General features: G+C 45.1%; 1 protein-coding gene across 3 annotated transcripts in view; it reads left to right on the top strand.

Moving 5' to 3' along the window:
- The window catches only part of RAD51D (RAD51 paralog D), a 161,785-nt gene that overhangs the window by 82,523 nt on the left and 55,027 nt on the right, over positions 1–24,235 (top strand). For all 3 annotated transcript variants that reach the window (XM_069226756.1, XM_069226758.1, XM_069226757.1), the window contains exon 6: positions 538–672. In XM_069226756.1, the coding sequence (XP_069082857.1) occupies positions 538–672 (135 nt within the window). The remainder of the gene's footprint in view (positions 1–537; positions 673–24,235) is intronic.

The following is a 24,235-nucleotide window of genomic DNA, read 5'->3' on the forward strand; positions in this document are numbered from 1 at the left end:
CCTTGAAATTCCCCTTATGTGCAGTTGCTTTACATCCTCTTTGCACCAATGTTATTTTCTTGGGTATGCTGTTCAAAGTCTTTGCAATGGAGCCCATGGGTGTTGCTCTCGCTGTGCTGAGAATTAGACTGCCTTCTGCCTGTTGAGATGTCTAGTGTCTTTCGCTTGCTCACTAGCTGGACTTAAAACCCTCTACACATTTTATTCATTCAAAAAGAATATTTTTAGTCATTCCTTTTAATAATTCTTTAGGTTTATGATAATTTTATTTATCTGCAAGGCTTTCACTCTAAAGTGCAAGAGAAGCTTCATAGAGAAACCGCCTGCTTGATAGAATTATGGCAGGATACCAGGATAAATTGGGCACCTAAGTAATTAGCCAATAGTGATATAAAACTAACTCATGGTTAAGAAAGTTGAATGTGAGTGAACCTACATTTCATAAATTACTGTACGTCTATGTAAGTCATCTGCAGACTTTATTTATACTTGGTTGTTGTCAATATATATATATATATTTTTTTGCTATCTGCTCAGGTGTGTCTTGGTGTGGCCATTACTGCAGCGCACAGCCTGAAACAGAGCGTGCTGTTTGTTGACTCAACTGGGGGACTGACAGCCTCCCGCCTCCTGGAGCTCGTAAGGTCTCAGACAGAGGATGAAGAGGAGCAGGTGAGAGCACCTCTTACAGCAGCTAGAAGCTTTAATGGAGTACCCAGTTGGTAAAAGTGCACATCCACTTTTCATCTGGGGCCTAGAGTGTATACATGAGTCTCAGCAGCCTTAATTCCACTGCTTCGATTGTAACGCTCTCATCAGAAGCACATCAGTGATCTATTTTGTTGCAAAGGCAAAGAGGGCTCCGCTATTTCCTTTATGCCTTTCACATGGTCCTGTTTTTTCCAGTATGTGATTCTGAGGACACTTGTTTCTGTTTTACTTTGTTATTGTATATTTCCTACCGCTGATGGGGTTTTTGACAACTTAACGTTAAAGGTCAAGGTTATTCACAGCACGTTTGGTTCCAATTAAATACCATGTTAATTTACTGTAATTATAAAATATTGTCATCTTTGTTTTTATATTTGTATATTCATTTAAAGTACAGCGACAAAAAGAAGGAATGTTAGAGATAATCTTTTTTAAACCAATGGCAATATCATGGTGCAGCATTTCAGCGCCCTTTCTTAGCTCATGAGTGTATTATAGAAGGGAAATACAATTATACAAAAAAAGTCCAATCCACTATCAAAACAAGCAATGTGGCCAGAATGTTAAGGGCACTCCACCGCCATTCAGTTACAAAGAACCCCTGATGTATCCTCGATGGACCTCACAGAGGGGGGCATTCTCTAGGTGCAGTGTTCAAGAGATCAACATCTTACCTGCTCCCCTTAAAGACACTCAACAGAGAAAAACATGTTGGAGCCTTCGACACTAAAACAAAAGCTCTTCTGAATCAGTTACTCAGTGTGGCGTATTTTGATTTTCTTTTGAGTCGACATACATTTTTTACAAGATTTACCATGTTCAGGTATCTTAGACTTAAGGCCTCATTGAATTTGGCATATTAGGAGCACTGTCATAAATCTGCGTACTTCTCATCTTTCGGTTCCCGTACCATATTTAAAGTCATGGAAGCATTGTTGTTAGACTAGAAATGCCTCCTTAGGTTTTGCCAGTCTATTCTTGTCACTTGGTTGGTCTCTGCCCCGGATGATCTTTCAGTTGAGCACTGTTGATAACGCATCCCGACCTAGGTACTTTACTTACACGGGAACTCGTTTTAGGCCAATGAACCTTTTGACCCTGATTGGAGACACCTTAAGACGAGATACCTATTCCGCATTTCAATCTCTAGATCAATAACTTCATCAATGTTCCCAATAACAAATCAATCAGATTAGTTAATTGCATTAATAAGAATTGAAACACAACATGACCTTTTGACCACTGAATGACCACGCAAATTTAGTAAGATTTAAGATATTTATTCCCTATTGGTTACACTCTACTAACAGGTTTATTAGTCTCAATACCAGAAAACACATTAACAATGTCACAGTGTGGCAGCTCGAATATGACTTAAGCAAAGCAAAGATCATGAACATTAGAACAAAGCACAACGTCAACATGAATCAACTTTAGCAGAGTATCATTAGCACGTTATTCAACAAAGCAAAGATCCAGTCATTTGTCTATTTGCATTCGTTTTAGTGGACTCCTTATCTAACCTCTGATTAGCATCGGCATGCTGGGCTTCATGCAAAACAATTTTGTAACACAAAATTTAGAAAACATCTAACTATGGTCTCTATCAAACAGCAGTTGGTACCTAGAAAGAAAAGGCAAATAGACAATTTCAATTTCATTATTGTATAGTTGCCCTCCGTAATGGGTCAGCATACAGAATCAATCTTCGTCCTCAGGACAGCAGTCGATCCACCATCAGCCAGGATAGAACAGCAAAGTCTCGGTAGAATAGAGTAAGTAGGAATACTTCCCTCATAAGGAGGAGAAGTAAGCATAGGGTAAGACAAAATGAGGATGGTTTAAAGTATCAATAGCAAGGACTAAGTCAGAATATCAGAGCAACCCTAAGAGTGTCCCTCTAATGTATCAGTAAAAGACACGAAAATGGCTGAGTAAGAGTGGCAGGATAAAGGCACGCAATGGCTGATTTCTCCTTGTGACGTGTCGTTAAATTGAATTTGCCAGACAAGTTTCTAATTTCCAATTGGTTAGTATTTGGTGCATCATTATCTCTATCCAGTAGTCCGTTGATCACCTTACTAGAATTTTCACTTAAAACAGTTCTCACGCAGTTTATTGGCTCCTGTGTTTTACGTCTTCAACGGGTAGAATGTCAGGTAGGAAAAGTTACACTCCTCGTTTCAGTCAGTAGCTCCATTGTCTTTACCAGTTTGGGTGACCTTGTACCTGTTGCGAATTACACTGTTGCATTTGGCAAGAATGTCTCCTTAAGCAAATCGGGCCTCATGAGAAAGAAGTTACTACGGTTACACACACATCTCTAACTTCTGAAAAAGTACAGTTTGATGTCCTTCAGCAAGACAGCACAGTGCACGTTAGAAAATACACATTTAATATGAGACCAGGCAACTAGGCCCAGACCCTTGCTAACTAAGGCCTAGTGATTAATTCAGCAAAACCTTAATACAAGATTATTAATGCTAATATAAAATCATATATTAGTACACTATTAATTCATTATTAATCAACTTCATTAATCATCATATACATTGGTGGCCACTCCCCGTGGGCACAATTCAAACACGTATATTAATAGCACATTAATTTTCTTCTGTCACGTTTTCTATGCAGTTTCATTATACATTACTTTCGCAAGCATTTCATGTTAATATTGATTATAAAAACTACACTCCAACAATCCCTCCTCTGTTGACTCTTGTCATCACACAAATCCCTTCTTTCACAAATTTTCATTTTCTGAATTCTGTCATTTCAATTTCTTCCCTTGGTTTTGCCTTTTCATATTTTGCTCTGAACATTTTCTCCCTTTTCTTTTCCTCCCTCCTCGCATTATGTTTTGCCAATTTTGCCTTAATTCTTTTACTAATTTTGCATGATAACCATAGCCCAAATAAACAAGCCAGAATAATCACTATTCCCTGTATTAATTTTCCCAATATCCCATGCCAAATACTACTAAACCAGCTTCCCACATGAGCAAGTCCCTTTCCAACCTTTTCCCAAACATCTGGTTGTTTCAATTCCTTCAAATCTCTTGTTAGGTTAGTAAGCATACTTCTAATCTCATTACTATTGTCGGGTATGTAGGCACAACAGTGACGCTCATTAAGCATCTTACAGATTCCGCCACTTTTCGCTAAAAGAATGTCTAAAGCTAGCCTGTTTTGAAGAGTCATAAACCTTTCCGCAGCAAGTTCAGTATCCATCAGGAGTATAGCTCCTGTGAAATTTGTCAGCATTTTATCCACAATAGTAGACAACTTCCGAATCTTTATGGAGTTTAAGACAACACCTACTGAAGGAATTATTGCTCCAAATATGTCCCCTACTACACCAGCAGCAGTTTTTCTCTTTTGTCTAGTACGGAGTAATTCAGTCACTTTCGTGAATTTCTTTAAATCCTCTAGCTGGTAAATCTTTGTGAAAACTATTCCCAAATAACATGTCCAATACCATCCCTTTTGAAGACGGTAATAAGCATTAAGTCCACAAATATAATAGACCCCTGGGATCGCTTGATCCATTCCATTTAACATGAATGTCCATTTACTCTGAAACAAAAACACATGCTTACACTCACTCGTTCCCACAAATGCATTATCATAATATGACTTTTGCCGTGTTATGCAAAGCTTACCTACATGTCGGACATCTAAAGCTAGTTTCCCTTGTTCCCTAATTCCATTGTAACTACCACTATTAATAAAGGATCGTTGCTGCAAGCCTTTTTCTAATTTCCCCTTTAAAACCCTTCTTCTATCTTCAGTGTGATCTAAAAAGCTTTTCTCTACCGGTGTAAGCAAGCATGTCAAATTATTGCGGTGTGCATATGATGTACTAATTGCTACTCTAGGTTCAAATAACCCTTTAATCAGCTTTATTGCATAATATTTAGCTACACTATTCAAATTTTCTATGATAGGCACATAAGAAAACACCAAGTCATGGTTGGAGTAAAATTATTGCACTTCTTCTTGGTTATAAAAACGCGTTAGTAGCAAACTACAACTTATCCCATAAGTTAGTGGCAAACTGTGATATGTAACTCCCTCTTGAACTGAAACAGGAATTTGTGTACACACATAACAAGCTTTTGCATCCATAGTGTCAACATACTAACTTAGCAAGCGATAGAAGACATTAGTAGACAGTTCCCCTTTTGTGTTAGTTTCCTCATGCAGATACTTCGTATCTTGCTCAAACCTCTCCCAAGGTGTTAGTGTAGCAGTCTCAGAAACTGTAGCATTGTTAGCTTCATTCTCATCCGCCAATCGCATCTCCACAAACAAAGCTATAATGAATATCACACACACAACACCCAGAGCAACACCCAAATATTTACAATGCCTCCTTCCCTCACTGTCATCTCCCGTACTAGGCGTGATCTGTAAAGAATCAGAAAGTAAAGTGCTACAAACGTAAACAACGACCAACTGAGGATGGCTAAAAGTTCCTTTTTTTTTTTTTTTTTCTCAGCAAAGCTAGGCAAAGTCCTTCTTCAGCAAATATTTACAGCTTTCTCATTCACTCCCAGATCCTCGTCAATTCAGGTTAGCAACTTGTCACAATCAGTTTTCGAAAGTCAATTCAGGTTAGCAGTGACACATCCGGTAATTTATCAGTCTCTTTTTTCACGTTTCTTAACTCAATTTCAACTTAAACACAGTCTCTTTTCCTTATGGCCAGACTCTGGTACCATAGTATTGACCTGGAACTTGTCGATCAAAACAGAATGCCAAGAACTCCTGTTGCCACTCAGCTGACGTTGCATAAGCCCATTCAGGACCTGTGTACCTTCTGTTTGCTATTATCTTTCTTTTCAATTTGCGGTCACCTTGCAATTCTCCTTCGCTCAGGTCTTCTTTCCTTGTGGTATCAACCTCTTCCTCTATTGTTTCATCAACACCCACCTTTCCTTTTATCACTTGTGATTCTGGCCATTTATCTCCTTTTAGTGTCCCTTTATTGTTTGGCTTTCCTGGTTGCGGTTCAACGCCCTCCTCTTGTGCTATGGTGTTTTCTCTTGCTGGACCTTCGAGCGGCTCAGGAGGAGTCTGGGCACTCTGACTTCCTTCCGCCTCAACTCCTTCGCCTTCTGGGTCTGTCAGGGGTTCAACTTCAAACCTGTATCCGTGTGCTTCTGGGTGAACCTCTCTTTGGGTCGGTCCTCCTGGTGCCTCAGTTGAGATAGGCTCACCGTCACCCCTCTGGATCTCGTTTACTGTCTGAGTGACCAAGCCGTCCTCATCAGGCTCTCCTCTAGTCTCAGTTCCCCTTTGCTTACTGTCCGGCCCTGAGACTTCCTTTTCTGTAGCTGTTATTTTCGACAACTCAATTTCCTCATCAGTTGGACACCTCACCTTCTTTGTGTGACTGGCATGAATGGAATTCCCGCACACTTCACAGCAGTAGTAGTTGTCCGTATCACTTAATATGAGCAGTAGCAGTACCCTGCCCCCCACCCCAGCACCTTGAAACCCTCACGGGTATGTAGCGCGCTTTACAAATTGATTTGATTGATTGATTGATATGGCCCCTTCCAACGTGGCTCCAAACACAACTTCCTCACGTGTTTCTTGACAACAACCCAGTCACCAGCTTTCAGGTTGTGACCTGGATCATTTATCAGTGGCAATGTGGTTGCTTCCACCTGGTGAGAGAAAGAGCGGACCACGTCTGCCAGACCCTTGCAGTAGTCCAACACCATATCATTCGTGATATTCACAAGAGCATTTGCAGGCACTGCGGGCAATCTCATAGCTCGGCCCATGAGGATTTCATGATGCGACAGTCCTGTTTTCTTGTTGGGTGTATTTCTCATTGACATTAGCACTAAGGGCAATGCATCAGGCCATTTCAAATTTGTAGCTGCACACATTTTTGCCATTCTTGACTTTAGAGTACCATTCATTTGCTCAACTAATCCTGATGCTTCAGGGCGGTAATTGCAGTGCAACTTCTGGTCAATGTTCAGGGTGGCACACAAGAGCTTAACCACCTCACTGTTGAAGTGACTTCCTCTATCTGATTCTAAAGAGATCGGAAACCCAAAACGTGGTATTAATTCCCTAAGCAGCAAATTCGCTACTGAGAGGCTGTCATTCCTACGTGTGGGGTAAGCTTCAATCCAGTGACTAAAGATACACACAATCACCAACATGTATCTCAGACCTCCACAAACAGGCATTTCAATAAAATCCAACTGCATTCTGCTAAATGGACCTCCTGCTCTCCCAATGTGGCTTAATTCACCACTGTCCCTTTCTCCGCATTCATCTGTTGACAGATGATGCACCAGTGACAAATCACTTCTGCGGTTTGTCTGAATTTTGGATTGAACCAATCAATTTTGAACAACCTGATCATAGCGTCTCTCCCAATATGTGCTTGCCCATGGTAAAACCTTGCAAATTGTGACAAAAGACTGTTTGGCAAAACCATTTTCCCCTCGTCTGGAACCCACAAATCATCTGGCCTTTCTACACATTGCATCTTGAGCCAAGAGCGTTTCTCCTCCCTGCTGGCACGACCCTGTAACAATTTTAATTCTTTCGTCGTGTCAACCACCCTTAACGCATACCCTGTACATGTCTCATTTTCTGTTTCAGGTAACAATTCCCACTGATCCTTGAACGATATACAGTTCAATACGCAAAACCTTGCAACTAGATCCGCATATCCATTTCCCATTGACACAAAATCTTGTGATTTCACATGAGCACTGCATTTCACCACAGCAATTTCAAGAGGTAATTGAATCGCGTGCAACAACTCCTTAATTCTTTCACCATTTTTCACTGGAGAACCAGAAGAGGTCATGAAACCCCTCTGGGACCATAGCTTGCCAAATTCATGGACAATTCCAAATCCGTATCTGCTATCAGTATAGATAGTTACTTTCAGCTTGTCAGCGGCATGGCATGCCCTAGTAAGAGCAACCAATTTAGCCACTTGAGCAGAGTATACTCTTTCAAGCCAATATACTTCTAGGATACTAGTGATTGTACACACAGCGTATCCGGCTCTCAGCACTCCTACTGAGTCTCTCAGACATGAGCCATCAACGAAGATAATGTAATAATTCACTTCCAATTGGGTGTCTTTAATGTCAGGTCTCGGTTTGGTGCCCAGTTCTGTTACCTCAAGACAATCATGTTCTACCTCCTCAGCATCATCATCTGTATTCTCATTGGGAAGCAAAGTTGGCGGGTTTAATACAGTACATCGTTTCAATGACAAATTTGGTGACCCCAATATAATGGTTTCATACTTTGTCAGTCTGGCATTTGTCATGTGCTAAGTTTTGGTTCGGGTCAGCGAAATTTCGACTGAATGTGGGACCATAACTGTTAACTGGTGTCCCATCACTATGCCTTCACACTGTGTGAGGCTTTGACCAACTGCTGCAACTGCACGCAAACAGCCTGGTAAGGCTGCTGCGACTGGGTCCTAAGTAGCTGAAAAATATGCTACTGGTCGGTTTGCACCTCCATGGACCTGTGTCAAGACAGACAAGGAACAAGCATTACGTTCATGACAAAACAAGACAAAAGGCTTTGTGTAATCAGACATACCTAAAGCTGGAGCCCTGCACATGCACTCCCTCAGCTCAATGAACGCCCTCATCTCTTTCTTGGATGAGGTTAGAGTATCTGGGCCATCCTTAACCTCCTTAACTATCAGTCTCACCAAGGGCTTGGAGATAACTGAGAAATTCGGGATCCACTGACGACAGTAGCCCACCATTCCCATAAACATCCTAACATCTCTCCGAGATGTCGGCGAATTCATCTACAATATGGTAGTCACTCTTTCCTTAGATATTTTCCTCGACCCCTTCTCAATCAAATGGCCTAGATATTTCACCTCTTTCTGACAGTAGTGCAGCTTCTTTGGGGACACCTTATGCCCATTCTTTCCCAAGTGATTTAATAGGGCAATAGGACCGTACTTGCAGTCATCTCTTGTTTTGGAAGCAATCAACAGATCATCAATGTACTGCACTAGAGTCGATTGGAAAGGCAGTTCCAATGACTCCAAATCCTTCTTCGAAATTTGGTTGAAGATAGATGGTGACTCTGAAAACCCCTTAGGGATTCAACACCAACTGTAAATCTTGTCCAGGAATTTAAAACGGAAAAGAAATTGGCTGTCCTCATGAAGAGGCACGGAAAAGAACGCTTGGGACAAATCGACAACTGAGAACCATTCTGCTTTGCATGGAACTTGAAACATAATCACAGCTGGATTTGGCACTATTGGGCAACACTTCACCACTATGTAATTAATCTTTTGTAAGGCTTGAACAATTAGAACTTTCCCACGGGGCTTTCTCAGACCCATTATAGGTGAGTTACATGGCTGCTCATCACTTCTTTCAGGAACCCCTGCTTCACAAAGTCTGCAATTATCTGCGTCATCTGTATGAAGACATCTTGTGCCATGTGGTACTGCGGTACCTGGGGAAACACAGCATTTGACTTTACATCGACTTTGACTGGTTCTACTCCTTTTATCAATCCCACTTCCTTTCCTGTCAAGTCCCACACCTTCTCGGTGACTGTCCCCTGCAGGCAAATCAGTCATTGTGAACATCGGGAAGAAGCTTATCAAGGGGTACTCTTCATCTGTGGTCTCTGTTTCTGGCTCTGAGATCTGACCATCATCCCCCTCATCATCACTGTTTGTCAGCACCTCAATTCCTTCATTCGAACAGGTGATAGAACACCTGGTCTTACACAGTAAGGGCCAGATGTAGGTAGAAACCAATTTGCGAGTTGCAAATTGCGAGTCCTTCCGACTCGCAATTTGCAACTCGCAAATTGGTAGGCAGAAAGGTGTCTCAGACACCTTCTGCGACTCGCTATGGGGTCGCAAAGACCCACCTCATAAATATTTATGAGGTGGGTCGCAGTTTGCGACCCCATAGCGAGTCTAGGCACTCACGGGGATGGTGGCCTGCTGGAGACAGCAGACCACCATGTCCGTGACTGCTTTTAAATAAAGCAGTTTTTTTTTTCTCTTTGCAGCCCGTTTTCCTTAAGGGAAAACGATCTGCAAATAGAAAAAAATACCGAAACCTTTTTGTTTCGTTTTTTTTTCTAGAGTAGGCAGTGGTCCATAGGACCACTGCCTGCTCTGAAAAAATAATATTGGGAGCATTCACAAAGGGGAAGGGGTCCCATTGGGACCCCTTCCCGTTTGCGAATGAGTTACCATCCACTTCAAGTGGATGGTAACTGCGGGTTGATTTGCGACTGCTTTTGCGGTCACAAATCAACCCTACATCGCGGTGCGACTCACAAATAGGTAGGGAACGCCCCTTCCTATTTACGAGTCTGAAACACATTTTGCGAGTCGGTACCGACTCGCAATATGTGTTTCAGCATCGCGTGAGGGCGTTAGCGCCTCGCAAACGGCGTTTTTCGCTGTTTGCGAGGCACTAATGCCTTCCTACAACTGGCCCCTATGTCTCTTCCCAGTAGGGGCACGGGACTTATATCACAGACCACAAACCTGTGCAATCCCTGAAAGGTACCAATCTCGACTTGAACCAGATCTGTGATCGGGTTGGTCAGGAGCTGGTTTGCCACTCCCACTACCTTTATTGTACGTCCTAAAAGGGGCAACTTCGAAACCTCTGCACTTCTGACTGTAGAGCGTGTAGCTCCTGTGTCAACCAGAAATGTGACCTTGTGACCCATCACCTTTCCTTGCACATAGGGTCCCCTCTGATCTACTTCTAGGGACGCTGCAAGCCTGCACTCCTCACTATCTAAGCTGTCATCCGACCATTCATCGTTTATTCCATTCTCACCACGCAATGGGAACTGTTGTACTGTGTTAGTTTGACCCATTCCTTGACCTGTGACCTGTTGAGGAAGCATCATCTGTTGCTGTCCCATTGGCGCTATGGGCAACTGCATTTGCTGTCTAGGTACCACTGGAATCTGCTGTTGTACTTGCTGCATTTGCACTGGTTGAATATGTGGCATCTGCACTTGATGCATGGGTTGGAGACCCTGCATCTAAACCATGTTATTCTGAAAATTTGGATTAGGACTCCTCATTCTTGGTTCTTTAACGTTTTGGAATGCATTAACATCATTGCTTTGCTGAACAACACCCTCCTGCACCATCATTAGGCATTCCCTCTTCCAGTGTCCCACGGCCCCACACGCGTGGCATGGCAATACCTTCTTCATCCCTTGTATGTCATTCTGAACCACTACTGTATTCAAATCTGGACCACAGTGCACAAAACCTCCTCGACCTCTGCCTCTTGTTTGCGTCTGAAACATTCTGTTTCCCTACGGCTGTTGCACCATCTGTTGTACTCTGTTACCCTGCATCCCTGCTTGCGCTGCTTTCATTTGCATCACCATCACCTTCTCTTTCAGCTTTCTCTGCTTCAGCTCAATCTCCTCACTACAATATTTTGCGTACTGTAACACCTCATCAATTGGCTTCGCTTGCCAACAGATCAAATGATTCTTAATCATCTCGCTAATCTCTGGTCTTAGCCCTTAACGAACCTGAACACAAGGTGATTCATATCTTTCGGCTCTATTACCTCTGTACCACTGTAGTGCTTGAATGCCTTCAACAGCCTCTCATAGTAAGCATGTATCGACTCTTTGCCCTCCTGGGCCGTTTGATCAATCATTTGCCAATCAGTGTTTTGCGACGACACTTTCTACTTCAAAAACTCAATTACCTTAAAGAAGTACCTCATCACCTCAGGAGACGGAGCTCCTGTTACTCTGTCCCTTGCCGGTTCTTCCATCAGCCGATCCACACTTCTCTTGCACTCGAGCCACAAATCAGCTGGAACTATGATCTCAAACAATGTATTCAAGTCTTCCCAAAGACACTTCGCAAGCTTCACAAATATGTCTGTCTGCTGGTACCACTCTATTGGCTTTTCCCTCTGCCTGGGGAAGTCATTTGTGAAGGACAAAATGTCACCTCTAGACCACGGTACATGGACAAGAACCCCTCCAGCTGTCTCTCTAATGGGTAGCATTTTTTATTGTACCGGTATCCGGCGCCGGTTTTGCCTGCTGCTGCTCTAAGTAGTCACTTTTCCTTTTATCTCTCTTCTTTGCCCATCTGCCTTCCCACTTCTCTAGAGCTCCCCAAACCTGTGCACTCTGTAGTATCTCCTTAAGGTGTGCCTTCATTCCAGTAGACCTCATGTGACCAAAATCTTTAGGCTCAAAGTCTAATCTGTAACTCCTTTTCAAATGCTTAGTATTGCCTAAGTCTATGCCATATTTGTCTGCTAGGTTTGCCAACCTTTGGTGCACCTTGCTCAATTCTTTGGTTATCTTGGGGCACAGATACCTCAATTCTACTTCAGTGTATAACTCTAGCCTGTTCACTCCCATGCTCCCCTCAACTAACTCGGCTGCTTCCATGCCCAGTCTCACAAAATGTAGGTACTCTTCCCTTTCCGACCGCTCTGCTGTCGCAGGGGTAGTCTGTGGTGAATTCAGCTTGTCTAACCATTCATTCAATTGTTGCGCAGTTAAACCCTGCAACAAGATATTTCCAGCCTGTATCGTTGGTGGTTGTGACGCATTCGCACCTGGGAACTGCAGAGTCAGTAATCCCAACCCTGAGTGTCTCATGGCATCTGGAGGAACCCCTAGACTGAAGTCTAACAGAGACCTCGAACTTTCTACCATCTGTTCTACTGGGCTCATCCCTTGAGAGCTTCCTATGAACTCTCCTCTTGTTATGTCCTGGGTATTACCCCCTGATCACACACGCTAGGCTTATCCTGCGGGTACAATGGTACTGGTGGACCAACCGTAATAGGTAAGGATATGGCGCCCGGTGTTGGCTTGTTCCCCACAACCTGTTGAACACTGGCCCCCCATATCCTGATTCATTATCCGTGCCGTAGCTAACTGCGGTCCTGTGACCGAAGTGTAACTCAGAACCGGCTGTGGCTGTGGCAGTAAAAGTGGAGTTGGCACAATCTGCACTCATTTTGATCTCGCATATGCCTGGTCAGGCGGCACCATCAAGCTCGTAGTGGTTTCTAATGTTGGGACATCAGGGTAGAGCCTCTGAACCGGTGGTGGCTGCAACTGCGTCTGCATCTCTGGAGCAGTGGACACACTGACACTATTCTGTACTGGAGCTGGTGTTGCGACTGCAGTTACCTGTGCTGTATTCGCTGTTCCCTGTTTCTGATATGAATTTACAGGACCTGCACTGATACTTGGTCTATTGTCATCCATGGCATATGGCGGTGGACGATCATGTAACAACTGGTTAAGGAACTCATCATCATCTGAGTCATCTGTATCTGCCCTAGACTTGTTATTCTCTTTTCCTTTACTAGAGCCCTTGTCTGTTTTGCAAGTGGCCTTTCTTCCCTCCGTGTCAGATTCTTGAGTTATGGCTGGAAACATCCTAACACCTATTATTTCTCTTCTCCACATTCTGTTTTCACTATCCCATCTAGCCTCCGCTAGTGTCTTTTCAGCCTTTCTCATCCTCCTCTCAAACTTCTGTTGCCGTTGTCGTATGGCCATCAATTCCCAAATTACTAACGCCTCAAACTGTGCTGGCCTCGGAGGCTGCTTTTGCTCATTTAACGCCTTCCGCAAATTCTCTAGAATCCCTATGTTGAACGACCCATTCTCTGGAAACGCCAAACACCCATCTTTCTCTGTTAATTTGCACCATTGCTTTAGCCAAAGACATGGCGCGACTCCCTTCTCCTCCATTATGGCATAAGCTGGAGTATCCTCTGGCAGTGTAGGCTCCCCCACACTCACGGTAATGTACACATCTCCCCTCAAAGCGCTCTTTAAAGCCTTAAAGAACTTCATTTTTGCGTCTTTTATTTCGTTTATGACTGAATCAGGAAGTGACTTTAATTCCCAGAACACCCTTTGCCTACCTTCTCAACCAATTGCCTCTCAAGGACGGCTGCCAATCCATGCGCGACCCTTCTCACTAACTGGCCTATCCCAGCGCGGCTCCAATGACGTCACACTCACATACACTGTGGCTGACAAAGTCTTGCAGCTTGTCTCCCTCACTCTCGATTCACACAAACTAATGCAATATATTGCGAGCACTAACAAAACTTTACAGAGATTTCACTTTAAGCCTCGGCCGCCACTCTCTCCTTTGCAGATCCCGCACTCGCAAGCAGAACTCGACCCGCAAATTCTACTCTCGACTTGTCAATGGTTCGTCCTAGTACACTTTAGAATTTACCAAATCTCCATTGAAGTTTTCATTCACTCACATTGACTCAAACTCAACTCGTCAACCACGCCCGATTAACCTATTAAACTGCACAAATTACAAGATAAACCAAGTGTCTCATACACTTACCAATATACTCCGGAGTCTTAGACCACGCAGGGTCCGTACATCACCAACAACCATGTGGACAATTTTTAGCACAAAGCGCCACACTCACATGAAGTTTGCCGACTTCCCTACTCTCATACTGCAGAGTATCCACACTCCTACTAAAACATCACCTGGCCTAAAATTCTCACAATTCACCTGCGGTATGCATAAGCTGTGCAAGCACAAACCCTATGTCACTCATACTATCACTAGAATGCCAAGACCATACCCAACTCACTTCGGCAGGCTCTGGGGTCCCGGGAAAGTCATTCGGGACTTAGGGGCACACCATCCTTCCAATTTGCATTATTTCAAAAACAATTCTAAAACGATAGTCCCTCGTCTTAGGGCCCCAAAGGGCCTTAAACCGTCCTCCGCTACCAGAACTGATAATGCGTCCCGACCTAGGTACTTTACTTAAACCGGGACTCGTTTTAGGCCAATGAACCTTTTGACCCTGATTGGAGACACCTTAAGATGAGATATCTATTCCGCATTTCAATCTCTAGATCAATAACTTCATCAATATTCCCAATAACAAATCAATCAGATTAGTTAATTGCATTAATAAGAATTGAAACACAACATGACCTTTCGACCACTGAATGACCACGCAAATTTAGTAAGATTTAAGATATTTATTCCCTATTGGTTACACTCTACTAACAGGTTTATTAGTCTCAATACCAGAAAACACGTTAACAATGTCACAATGTGGCAGCTTGAACACGACTTAAGCAAAGCAAAGATCATGAACATTAGAACAAAGCACAATGTCAACATTAATCAACTTTAGCAGAGTATCATTAGCACGTTGTAGGAAGTTGGCTCTGTATGTGCTATTTCAAAGTAAGGAATAGCATGCACAGAGTCCAAGGGTTCCCCTTAGAGGTAAGATAGTGGCAAAAAGAGATAATACTAATGCTCTATTTTGTGGTAGTGTGGTCGAGCAGTAGGCTTATCAAAGGAGTAGTGTTAAGCATTTGTTGTACATACACACAGGCAATAAATGAGGAACACACACTCAGAGACAAATCCAGCCAATAGGTTTTGTTATAGAAAAATATATTTTCTTAGTTTATTTTAAGAACCACAGGTTCAAATTTTACATGTAATATCTCATTTGAAAGGTATTGCAGGTAAGTATTTTAGGAACTTTGAATCATTTCATTAGCATGTATACTTTTCACATAAAACACAATAAGCTGTTTTAAAAGTGGACACAGTGCAATTTTCACAGTTCCTGGGGGAGGTAAAGTAATGTTAGTTTTCACAGGTAAGTAAGTCACTTACAGGTTTCAGTTTTTGGTCCAAGGTAGCCCACCGTTGGGGGTTCAGAGCAACCCCAAAGTTACCACACCAGCAGCTCAGGGCCAGTCAGGTGCAGAGGTCAAAGAGGTGCCCAAAACGCATAGGCTTCAATGGAGAGAAGGAGGTGCCCCGGTTCCAGTCTGCCAGCAGGTAAGTACCCGCGTCTTCGGAGGGCAGACCAGGGGTGTTTTGTAGGGCACCGGGGGGGACACAGGTCAGCACAAAAAGTACACCCTCAGCAGCGCGGGGGCGGCCGGGTGCAGTGTGCAAACACGCGTCGGGTTTGTAATGGTTTTCAATGAGAGATCAAGGGATCTCTTCAGCGTTGCAGGCAGGCAAGGGGGGGGCTCCTCGGGGTAGCCACCACCTGGGCAAGGGAGAGGGCCTCCTGTGGGTCACTCCTGCACAGGAGTTCCGTTCCTTTAGGTGCTGGGGGCTGCGGGTGCAGGGTCTTTTCCAGCCGTCGGGAAATGGAGTTCAGGCAGTCGCGGTCAGGGGGAGCCTCGGGATTCCCTCTGCAGGCGTCGCTGTGGGGGCTCAGGGGGGGACAACTTTGGTTACTCACAGTCGTAGAGTCGCCGGAGGGTCCTCCCTGAAGCGTTGTTTCTCCACCAGTCGAGTCGGGGTCGCCGGGTGCAGTGTTGCAAGTCTCACGCTTCTTGCGGGGAGTTGCAGGGGTCTTTAAATCTGCTACTTGAAACAAAGTTGCAGTTCTTTTGGAGCAGGGCCGCTGTCCTCGGGAGTTTCTTGTCTTTCTCGAAGCAGGGCAGTCCTCAGAGGATTCAGAGGTCGCTGGTCCCTTGGAAAGCGTCGCTGGAGCAGGTTTCTTTGGAAGGCAGGAGACAGGCCGGTAAGTCTGGAGCCAAAGCAGTTGGTGTCTTCTGTTCTTCCTCTGCAGGGGTTTTTCAGCTCAGCAGTCCTCTTCTTCTTGTAGTTTCAGGAATCTAAATCTTTAGGTTCAGGGAAGCCCTTAAATACTAAATTTAAGGGCGTGTTTAGGTCTGGGGGGTTAGTAGCCAATGGCTACTAGCCCTGAGGGTGGGTACACCCTCTTTGTGCCTCCTCCCAAGGGGAGGGGGTCACATTCCTATCCCTATTGGGGGAATCCTCCTTCTACAAGATGGAGGATTTCTAAAAGTCAGAGTCACCTCAGCTCAGGACACCTTAGGGGCTGTCCTGACTGGCCAGTGACTCCTCCTTGTTATTCTCATTATTTCTCCTGGACTTGCCGCCAAAAGTGGGGGCTGTGTCCAGGGGGCGGGCATCTCCACTAGCTGGAGTGCCCTGGGGCATTGTAACACGAAGCTTGAGCCTTTGAAGCTCACTGCTAGGTTTACAGTTCCTGCAGGGGGGAGGTGTGAAGCACCTCCACCCAGAGCAGGCTTTGTTTCTGTCCTCGGAGATCACAAAGGCTCTCACCGCATGAGGTCAGACACTCGTCTCTCAGCAGCAGGCTGGCACAGACCAGTCAGTCCTGCACTGAACAATTGGGTAAAATACAGGGGGTATCTCTAAGATGCTCTCTGTGTGCATTTTTTAATAAATCCAACACTGGTATCAGTGTGGGTTTATTATTCTGAGAAGTTTGATACTAAACTTCCCAGTATTCAGTGTAGCCATTATGGAGCTGTGGAGTTCGTATTTGACAGACTCCCAGACCATATACTCTTATGGCTACCCTGCACTTACAATGTCTAAGGTTTTGCTTAGACACTGTAGGGGCATAGTGCTCATGCACTGGTGCCCTCACCTATGGTATAGTGCACCCTGCCTTAGGGCTGTAAGGCCTACTAGAGGGGTGACTTATCTATACTGCATAGGCAGTGTGAGGTTGGCATGGCACCCTGAGGGGAGTGCCATGTCGACTTACTCGTTTTGTTCTCATCAGCACACACAAGCTGGCAAGCAGTGTGTCTGGGCTGAGTGAGGGGTCCCCAGGGTGGCATAAGATATGCTGCAGCCCTTAGAGACCTTCCCTGGCATCAGGGCCCTTGGTACCAGGGGTACCAGTTACAAGGGACTTATCTGGATGCCAGGGTGTACCAATTGTGGAATCAAAAGTATATTTTAGGTGAAAGAACACTGGTGCTGGGGCCTGGTTAGCAGGGTCCCAGCACACTTCTCAGTCAAGTCAGCATCAGTATCATGCAAAAAGTGGGGGGTAACTGCAACAGGGAGCCATTTCTTTACACACGCCCCCCCCCCCCCAGCCCACAGGCCAGGAGACTCAGCCAAAGCTGGGAGAGTCTTCCTAGTCTGTCAGGCGAGGAAGAGTAGAGGAAATAGGCTGGTTTGTTGCAGGGCCTACTCTGCCTTACATCCTCCTGTCCAGGTCATTCCCTCTGGGGAACTGACCCACTTCCACAGTGATAGGACCTAATCTGAACTGCCTCTTGTCTGTGCTTTTAATGTCTTCACCCATTCTCTCTATTTTGGGGTTAGAGGTATCCACCTCTGCTAATCTTATCTTAGCCAGGGTCACCCCTAGCTTACCCAAAGAGGCTACCCAGAGCTGGAGTAAACCCACCATGACCAACAGGGTCAGGGGGCCTAACTTGCTATTTGGCATGGGGTCTGACCACCATGCCAAGGATAGTGCAGCCATAAAGGCTAACACCCAGCAGAGGCCACTGACAGCTGTCAGTGCCCAGAACCACACCTTTAGCTCTTCACCTACAAGGGAAGGGGCTAAGTTACAGGCTTCTTTGGGTTCAGGGTGCCTGTCTGCTGTATTAGAGTGGGGGGTTACCACATCTTGTAGTAAACACCCTTCTTCCACTCTTTCTTCTGTTAGCTGAGGGGCCACCCACTCAGACTTAACAGTTGCCTGACTAGCCAGGACTTCTTGTGGGTCAGGTTGGACTTTATCAGAGCCATTTTTGGAGTTCTCCCCTACTGGAGCAGAATCTCCTTGGCTTGCTGGAACCTTGGCTAAAGGTTGTCCACCTTTCCTACTCTGTTTCATTTTCTTTTTCTTCTGGGGCCTACTTGCATTTACTGCAGAGGCAGGAACTCCAGAATCCTTGGGAGAGGACTGGCACTGGACCAGTTCCTCTCTTGGGCTCTGACTAACCTCTGGGTAGTCATTTCCAAGGAGACAATCAAGGGGGAGGTCTGTACTGACTACCACCCTTCTCCAGCTAAAAGTCCCACCCACTTCTATGGGCACAAAAGCCACAGGCCTATCAGTGACCCTGTCTGGGCTAACTCTTACTCTGGCAGTCTCACCTGGAATGTACTGGTTTGAGAACACCAGCCTGTCATGCACAATAGTGTGACTGGCACAAGTGTCTCTCAGGGCAGTGGCTGGGATTCCATTCACCAGTAGGTGGTGGAAGTGTCTACTTCCCTCTGGAATCTCCAACTCACCTGTTGGGCCCTTTTTCCAGTTGAAGGCTATGAAGACCTCCTCATCTGAGGAGTCATCCCCAATGGCTACACTGGTCACCCCTGGGATTTTGCTAGGGGGTTTGTTTTTGGGACAAGAAGTGTCCTTGGTGTGGTGCCCTGTCTGTCTACAATTATGGCACCATGCCTTAGTGGCATCCCAGTTCTTACCCTGCTACCCACCTTTGTTTTGGGTTGTGTCTCGGGGCCCACCCACCTGGTCTGGTTTTTGGGGGCCTACAGAGGAATCTTTTTCTTTGTCTCTAGTGTCACCCACTTTCTCCTGAGGAGGTTTTGTAACCCCTTTCTTTTGGTCACCCCCAGTGGAAGTTTTGGTTACCCTAGTCTTGACCCAGTGGTCTGCCTTCTTTCCCAATTCTTGGGGAGAAATTGGACCTAGGTCTACCAGATACTGATGCAACTTTTAATTGAAGCAGTTACTTAAAATGTGTTCTTTCATAAACAAATTATAAAGCCCAACATAGTCATGCACTTAATTTCCAGTTACCCAACCATCCAGTGTTTTTACTGAGTAGTCAATAAAATCAACCCAGGTCTGGCTCGAGGATTTTTGAGCCCCCCTGAACCTAATTCTATACTCCTCAGTGGAGAATCCAAAGCCCTCAATCAGGGTACCCTTCATGAGGTCATAAGATTCTGCATCTTTTCCAGAGAGTGTGAGGAGTCTATCCCTACACTTTCCAGTGAACATTTCCCAAAGGAGAGCACCCCAGTGAGATTTGTTCACTTTTCTGGCTACACAAGCCCTCTCAAAAGCTGTGAACCATTTGGTGATGTCATCACCATCTTCATATTTAGTTACAATCCCTTTAGGGATTTTCAACATGTCAGGAGAATCTCTGACCCTATTTATGTTGCTGCCACCATTGATGGGTCCTAGGCCCATCTCTTGTCTTTCCCTTTCTATGGCTAGGATCTGTCTTTCCAAAGCCAATCTTTTGGCCATCCTGGCTAACTGGATGTCCTCTTCACTGGAGTTATCCTCAGTGATTTCAGAGAGGTTGGTCCCTCCTGTGAGGGAACCAGCATCTCTGACTATGATTTGTGGAGTCAGGGCTTGAGAGGCCCTGTCCTCCCTAGATAGGACTGGTGGGGGGGAATCACCCTCCAAGTCACTATACTCATCCTCTGTGTTGCCATCCTCAGAGAGGTTGGCTCTTTCAAACTCTGCCAACAGCTCCTGGAGCTGTAGTTTGGAAGGTCTGGAGCCCATTGCTATTTTCTTTAGTTTACAGAGTGACCTTAGCTCTCTCATCTGTAGATGGAGGTAAGGTGTGGTGTCGAGTTCCACCACATTCACATCTGTATTAGACATTATGCTTCTAAAAGTTGGAATCCTTTTTAAGAAACTAAAACTAGTTCTAGGATCTAATTCAAACTTTTACCAAACTTTTAAACTCTAAAAGGAATGCTAAACAGGATCTAACACAAGGCCCTAGCAGGTCTTTTAAGAATTTAGAAAAATTTCAAATTGCAAAAACAATTTCTAATGACAATTTTTGGAATTTGTCGTGTGATCAGGTATTGGCTGAGTAGTCCAGCAAATGCAAAGTCTTGTACCCCACCGCTGATCCACCAATGTAGGAAGTTGGCTCTGTATGTGCTATTTCAAAGTAAGGAATAGCATGCACAGAGTCCAAGGGTTCCCCTTAGAGGTAAGATAGTGGCAAAAAGAGATAATACTAATGCTCTATTTTGTGGTAGTGTGGTCGAGCAGTAGGCTTATCAAAGGAGTAGTGTTAAGCATTTGTTGTACATACACACAGGCAATAAATGAGGAACACACACTGAGACAAATCCAGCCAATAGGTTTTGTTATAGAAAAATATCTTTTCTTAGTTTATTTTAAGAACCACAGATTCAAATTTTACATGTAATATCTCATTTGAAAGGTATTGCAGGTAAGTATTTTAGGAACTTTGAATCATTTCATTAGCATGTATACTTTTCACATAAAACACAATAAGCTGTTTTAAAAGTGGACACTTAGTGCAATTTTCACAGTTCCTGGGGGAGGTAAAGTAATGTTAGTTTTCACAGGTAAGTAAGTCACTTACAGGTTTCAGTTTTTGGTCCAAGGTAGCCCACCGTTGGGGGTTCAGAGCAACCCCAAAGTTACCACACCAGCAGCTCAGGGCCGGTCAGGTGCAGAGGTCAAAGAGGTGCCCAAAACGCATAGGCTTCAATGGAGAGAAGGGGGTGCCCCGGTTCCAGTCTGCCAGCAGGTAAGTACCCGCGTCTTCGGAGGGCAGACCAGGGGGGTTTTGTAGGGCACCGGGGGGGACACAGGTCAGCACAAAAAGTACACCCTCAGCAGCGCGGGGGCGGCCGGGTGCAGTGTGCAAACACGCGTCGGGTTTGTAATGGTTTTCAATGAGAGATCAAGGGATCTCTTCAGCGTTGCAGGCAGGCAAGGGGGGGGCTCCTCGGGGTAGCCACCACCTGGGCAAGGGAGAGAGCCTCCTGGGGGTCACTCCTGCACAGGAGTTCCGTTCCTTTAGGTGCTGGGGGCTGCGGGTGCAGGGTCTTTTCCAGCCGTCGGGAAATGGAGTTCAGGCAGTCGCGGTCAGGGGGAGCCTCGGGATTCCCTCTGCAGGCGTCGCTGTGGGGGCTCAGGGGGGGACAACTTTGGTTACTCACAGTCGTAGAGTCGCCGGAGGGTCCTCCCTGAAGCGTTGTTTCTCCACCAGTCGAGTTGGGGTCGCCGGGTGCAGTGTTGCAAGTCTCACGCTTCTTGCGGGGAGTTGCAGGGGTCTTTAAATCTGCTACTTGAAACAAAGTTGCAGTTCTTTTGGAGCAGGGCCGCTGTCCTCGGGAGTTTCTTGTCTTTCTCGAAGCAGGGCAGTCCTCAGAGGATTCAGAGGTCGCTGGTCCCTTGGAAAGCGTCGCTGGAGCAGGTTTCTTTGGAAGGCAGGAGACAGGCCGGTAAGTCTGGAGCCAAAGCAGTTGGTGTCTTCTGTTCTTCCTCTGCAGGGGTTTTTCAGCTCAGCAGTCCTCTTCTTCTTGTAGTTTCAGGAATCTAAATCTTTAGGTTCAGGGAAGCCCTTAAATACTAAATTTAAGGGCGTGTTTAGGTCTGGGGGGTTAGTAGCCAATGGCTACTAGCCCTGAGGGTGGGTACACCCTCTTTGTGCCTCCTCCCAAGGGGAGGGGGTCACATTCCTATCCCTATTGGGGGAATCCTCCTTCTACAAGATGGAGGATTTCTAAAAGTCAGAGTCACCTCAGCTCAGGACACCTTAGGGGCTGTCCTGACTGGCCAGTGACTCCTCCTTGTTATTCTCATTATTTTTCCTGGCTTGCTGCCAAAAGTGGGGGCTGTGTCCAGGGGGCGGGCATCTCCACTAGCTGGAGTGCCCTGGGGCATTGTAACACGAAGCTTGAGCCTTTGAAGCTCACTGCTAGGTGTTACAGTTCCTGCAGGGGGGAGGTGTGAAGCACCTCCACCCAGAGCAGGCTTTGTTTCTGTCCTCAGAGAGCACAAAGGCTCTCACCGCATGAGGTCAGACACTCGTCTCTCAGCAGCAGGCTGGCACAGACCAGTCAGTCCTGCACTGAACAATTGGGTAAAATACAGGGGGTATCTCTAAGATGCTCTCTGTGTGCATTTTTTAATAAATCCAACACTGGTATCAGTGTGGGTTTATTATTCTGAGAAGTTTGATACTAAACTTCCCAGTATTCAGTGTAGCCATTATGGAGCTGTGGAGTTCGTATTTGACAGACTCCCAGACCATATACTCTTATGGCTACCCTGCACTTACAATGTCTAAGGTTTTGCTTAGACACTGTAGGGGCATAGTGCTCATGCACTGGTGCCCTCACCTATGGTATAGTGCACCCTGCCTTAGGGCTGTAAGGCCTACTAGAGGGGTGACTTATCTATACTGCATAGGCAGTGTGAGGTTGGCATGGCACCCTGAGGGGAGTGCCATGTCGACTTACTCGTTTTGTTCTCATCAGCACACACAAGCTGGCAAGCAGTGTGTCTGGGCTGAGTGAGGGGTCCCCAGGGTGGCATAAGATATGCTGCAGCCCTTAGAGACCTTCCCTGGCATCAGGGCCCTTGGTACCAGGGGTACCAGTTACAAGGGACTTATCTGGATGCCAGGGTGTACCAATTGTGGAATCAAAAGTATATTTTAGGTGAAAGAACACTGGTGCTGGGGCCTGGTTAGCAGGGTCCCAGCACACTTCTCAGTCAAGTCAGCATCAGTATCAGGCAAAAAGTGGGGGGTAACTGCAACAGGGAGCCATTTCTTTACACACGTTATTCAACAAAGCAAAGATCCAGTCATTTGTCTATTTGCATTCATTTTAGTGGACTCCTTATCTAACCTCTGATTAGCATCGGCATGTTGGGCTTCATGCAAAACAATTTTGTAACACAAAATTTAGAAAACATCTAACTATGGTCTCTATCAAACAGCAGTTGGTACCTAGAAAGAAAAGGCAAATAGACAATTTCAATTTCATCATCATATAGTTATCCTCCATAATGGATCAGCATACAGAATCAATCTTCGTCCTCAGGACAGCAGTCGATCCACCATCAGCCAGGATAGAACAGCAAAGTCTCGGCAGAATAGGGTAAGTAGGAATACTTCCCTCATAAGGAGGAGAAGTAAGCATCGGGTAAGACAAAATGAGGATGGTTTAAAGTATCAATAGCAAGGACTAAGTCAGAATATCAGAGCAACCCTAAGAGTGTCCCTCTAATGTCTCAGTAAGAGACAAGAAAATGGCTGAGTAAGAGTGGCAGGATAAAGGCATGCAATGGCTGATTTCTCCTTGTAACACGTCGTTAAATTGAATTTGCCAGACAAGTTTCTAATTTCCAATTGGTTAGTATTTGGTGCATCATTATCTCTATCCAGTAGTCTGTTGATCACCTTACTAGAATTTTCACTTAAAACAGTTCTCATGCAGTTTATTGGCTCCTGTGTTTTACGTCTTCAACATGTTAGAATGTCAGGTAGGAAAAGTTACACTCCTCGTTTGTCAGTAGCTCCATTGTCTTTACCAGTTTGGGCGACCTTGTACCTGTTGCGAATTACACTGTTGCATTCGGCAAGAATGTCTCCTTGAGCAAGTCGGATCTCATGAGAAAGAATTTACTACGGTTACACACACACCTCTAACTTCTGGAAAAGTACAGTTTGATGTCCTTCAGCAAGACAGAACAGTGCACGTTAGAAAAAACACATTTAATATGAGACCAGGCAACTAGGCCCAGACCCTTGCTAACTAAGGCCTAGTGATTAATTCAGCAAAACCTTAATACAAGATTCTTAATGCTAATATAAAATCATATATTAGTACACTATTAATGCATTATTAATCATCTTCATTAATCATCGTATACATTGGTGGCCACTCCCCGTGGGCACAATTCAAA

Source organism: Pleurodeles waltl, chromosome 3_2 (genome assembly GCF_031143425.1).
Source record: "Pleurodeles waltl isolate 20211129_DDA chromosome 3_2, aPleWal1.hap1.20221129, whole genome shotgun sequence".
Classification (NCBI taxonomy): Eukaryota; Metazoa; Chordata; class Amphibia; order Caudata; family Salamandridae; genus Pleurodeles; species Pleurodeles waltl.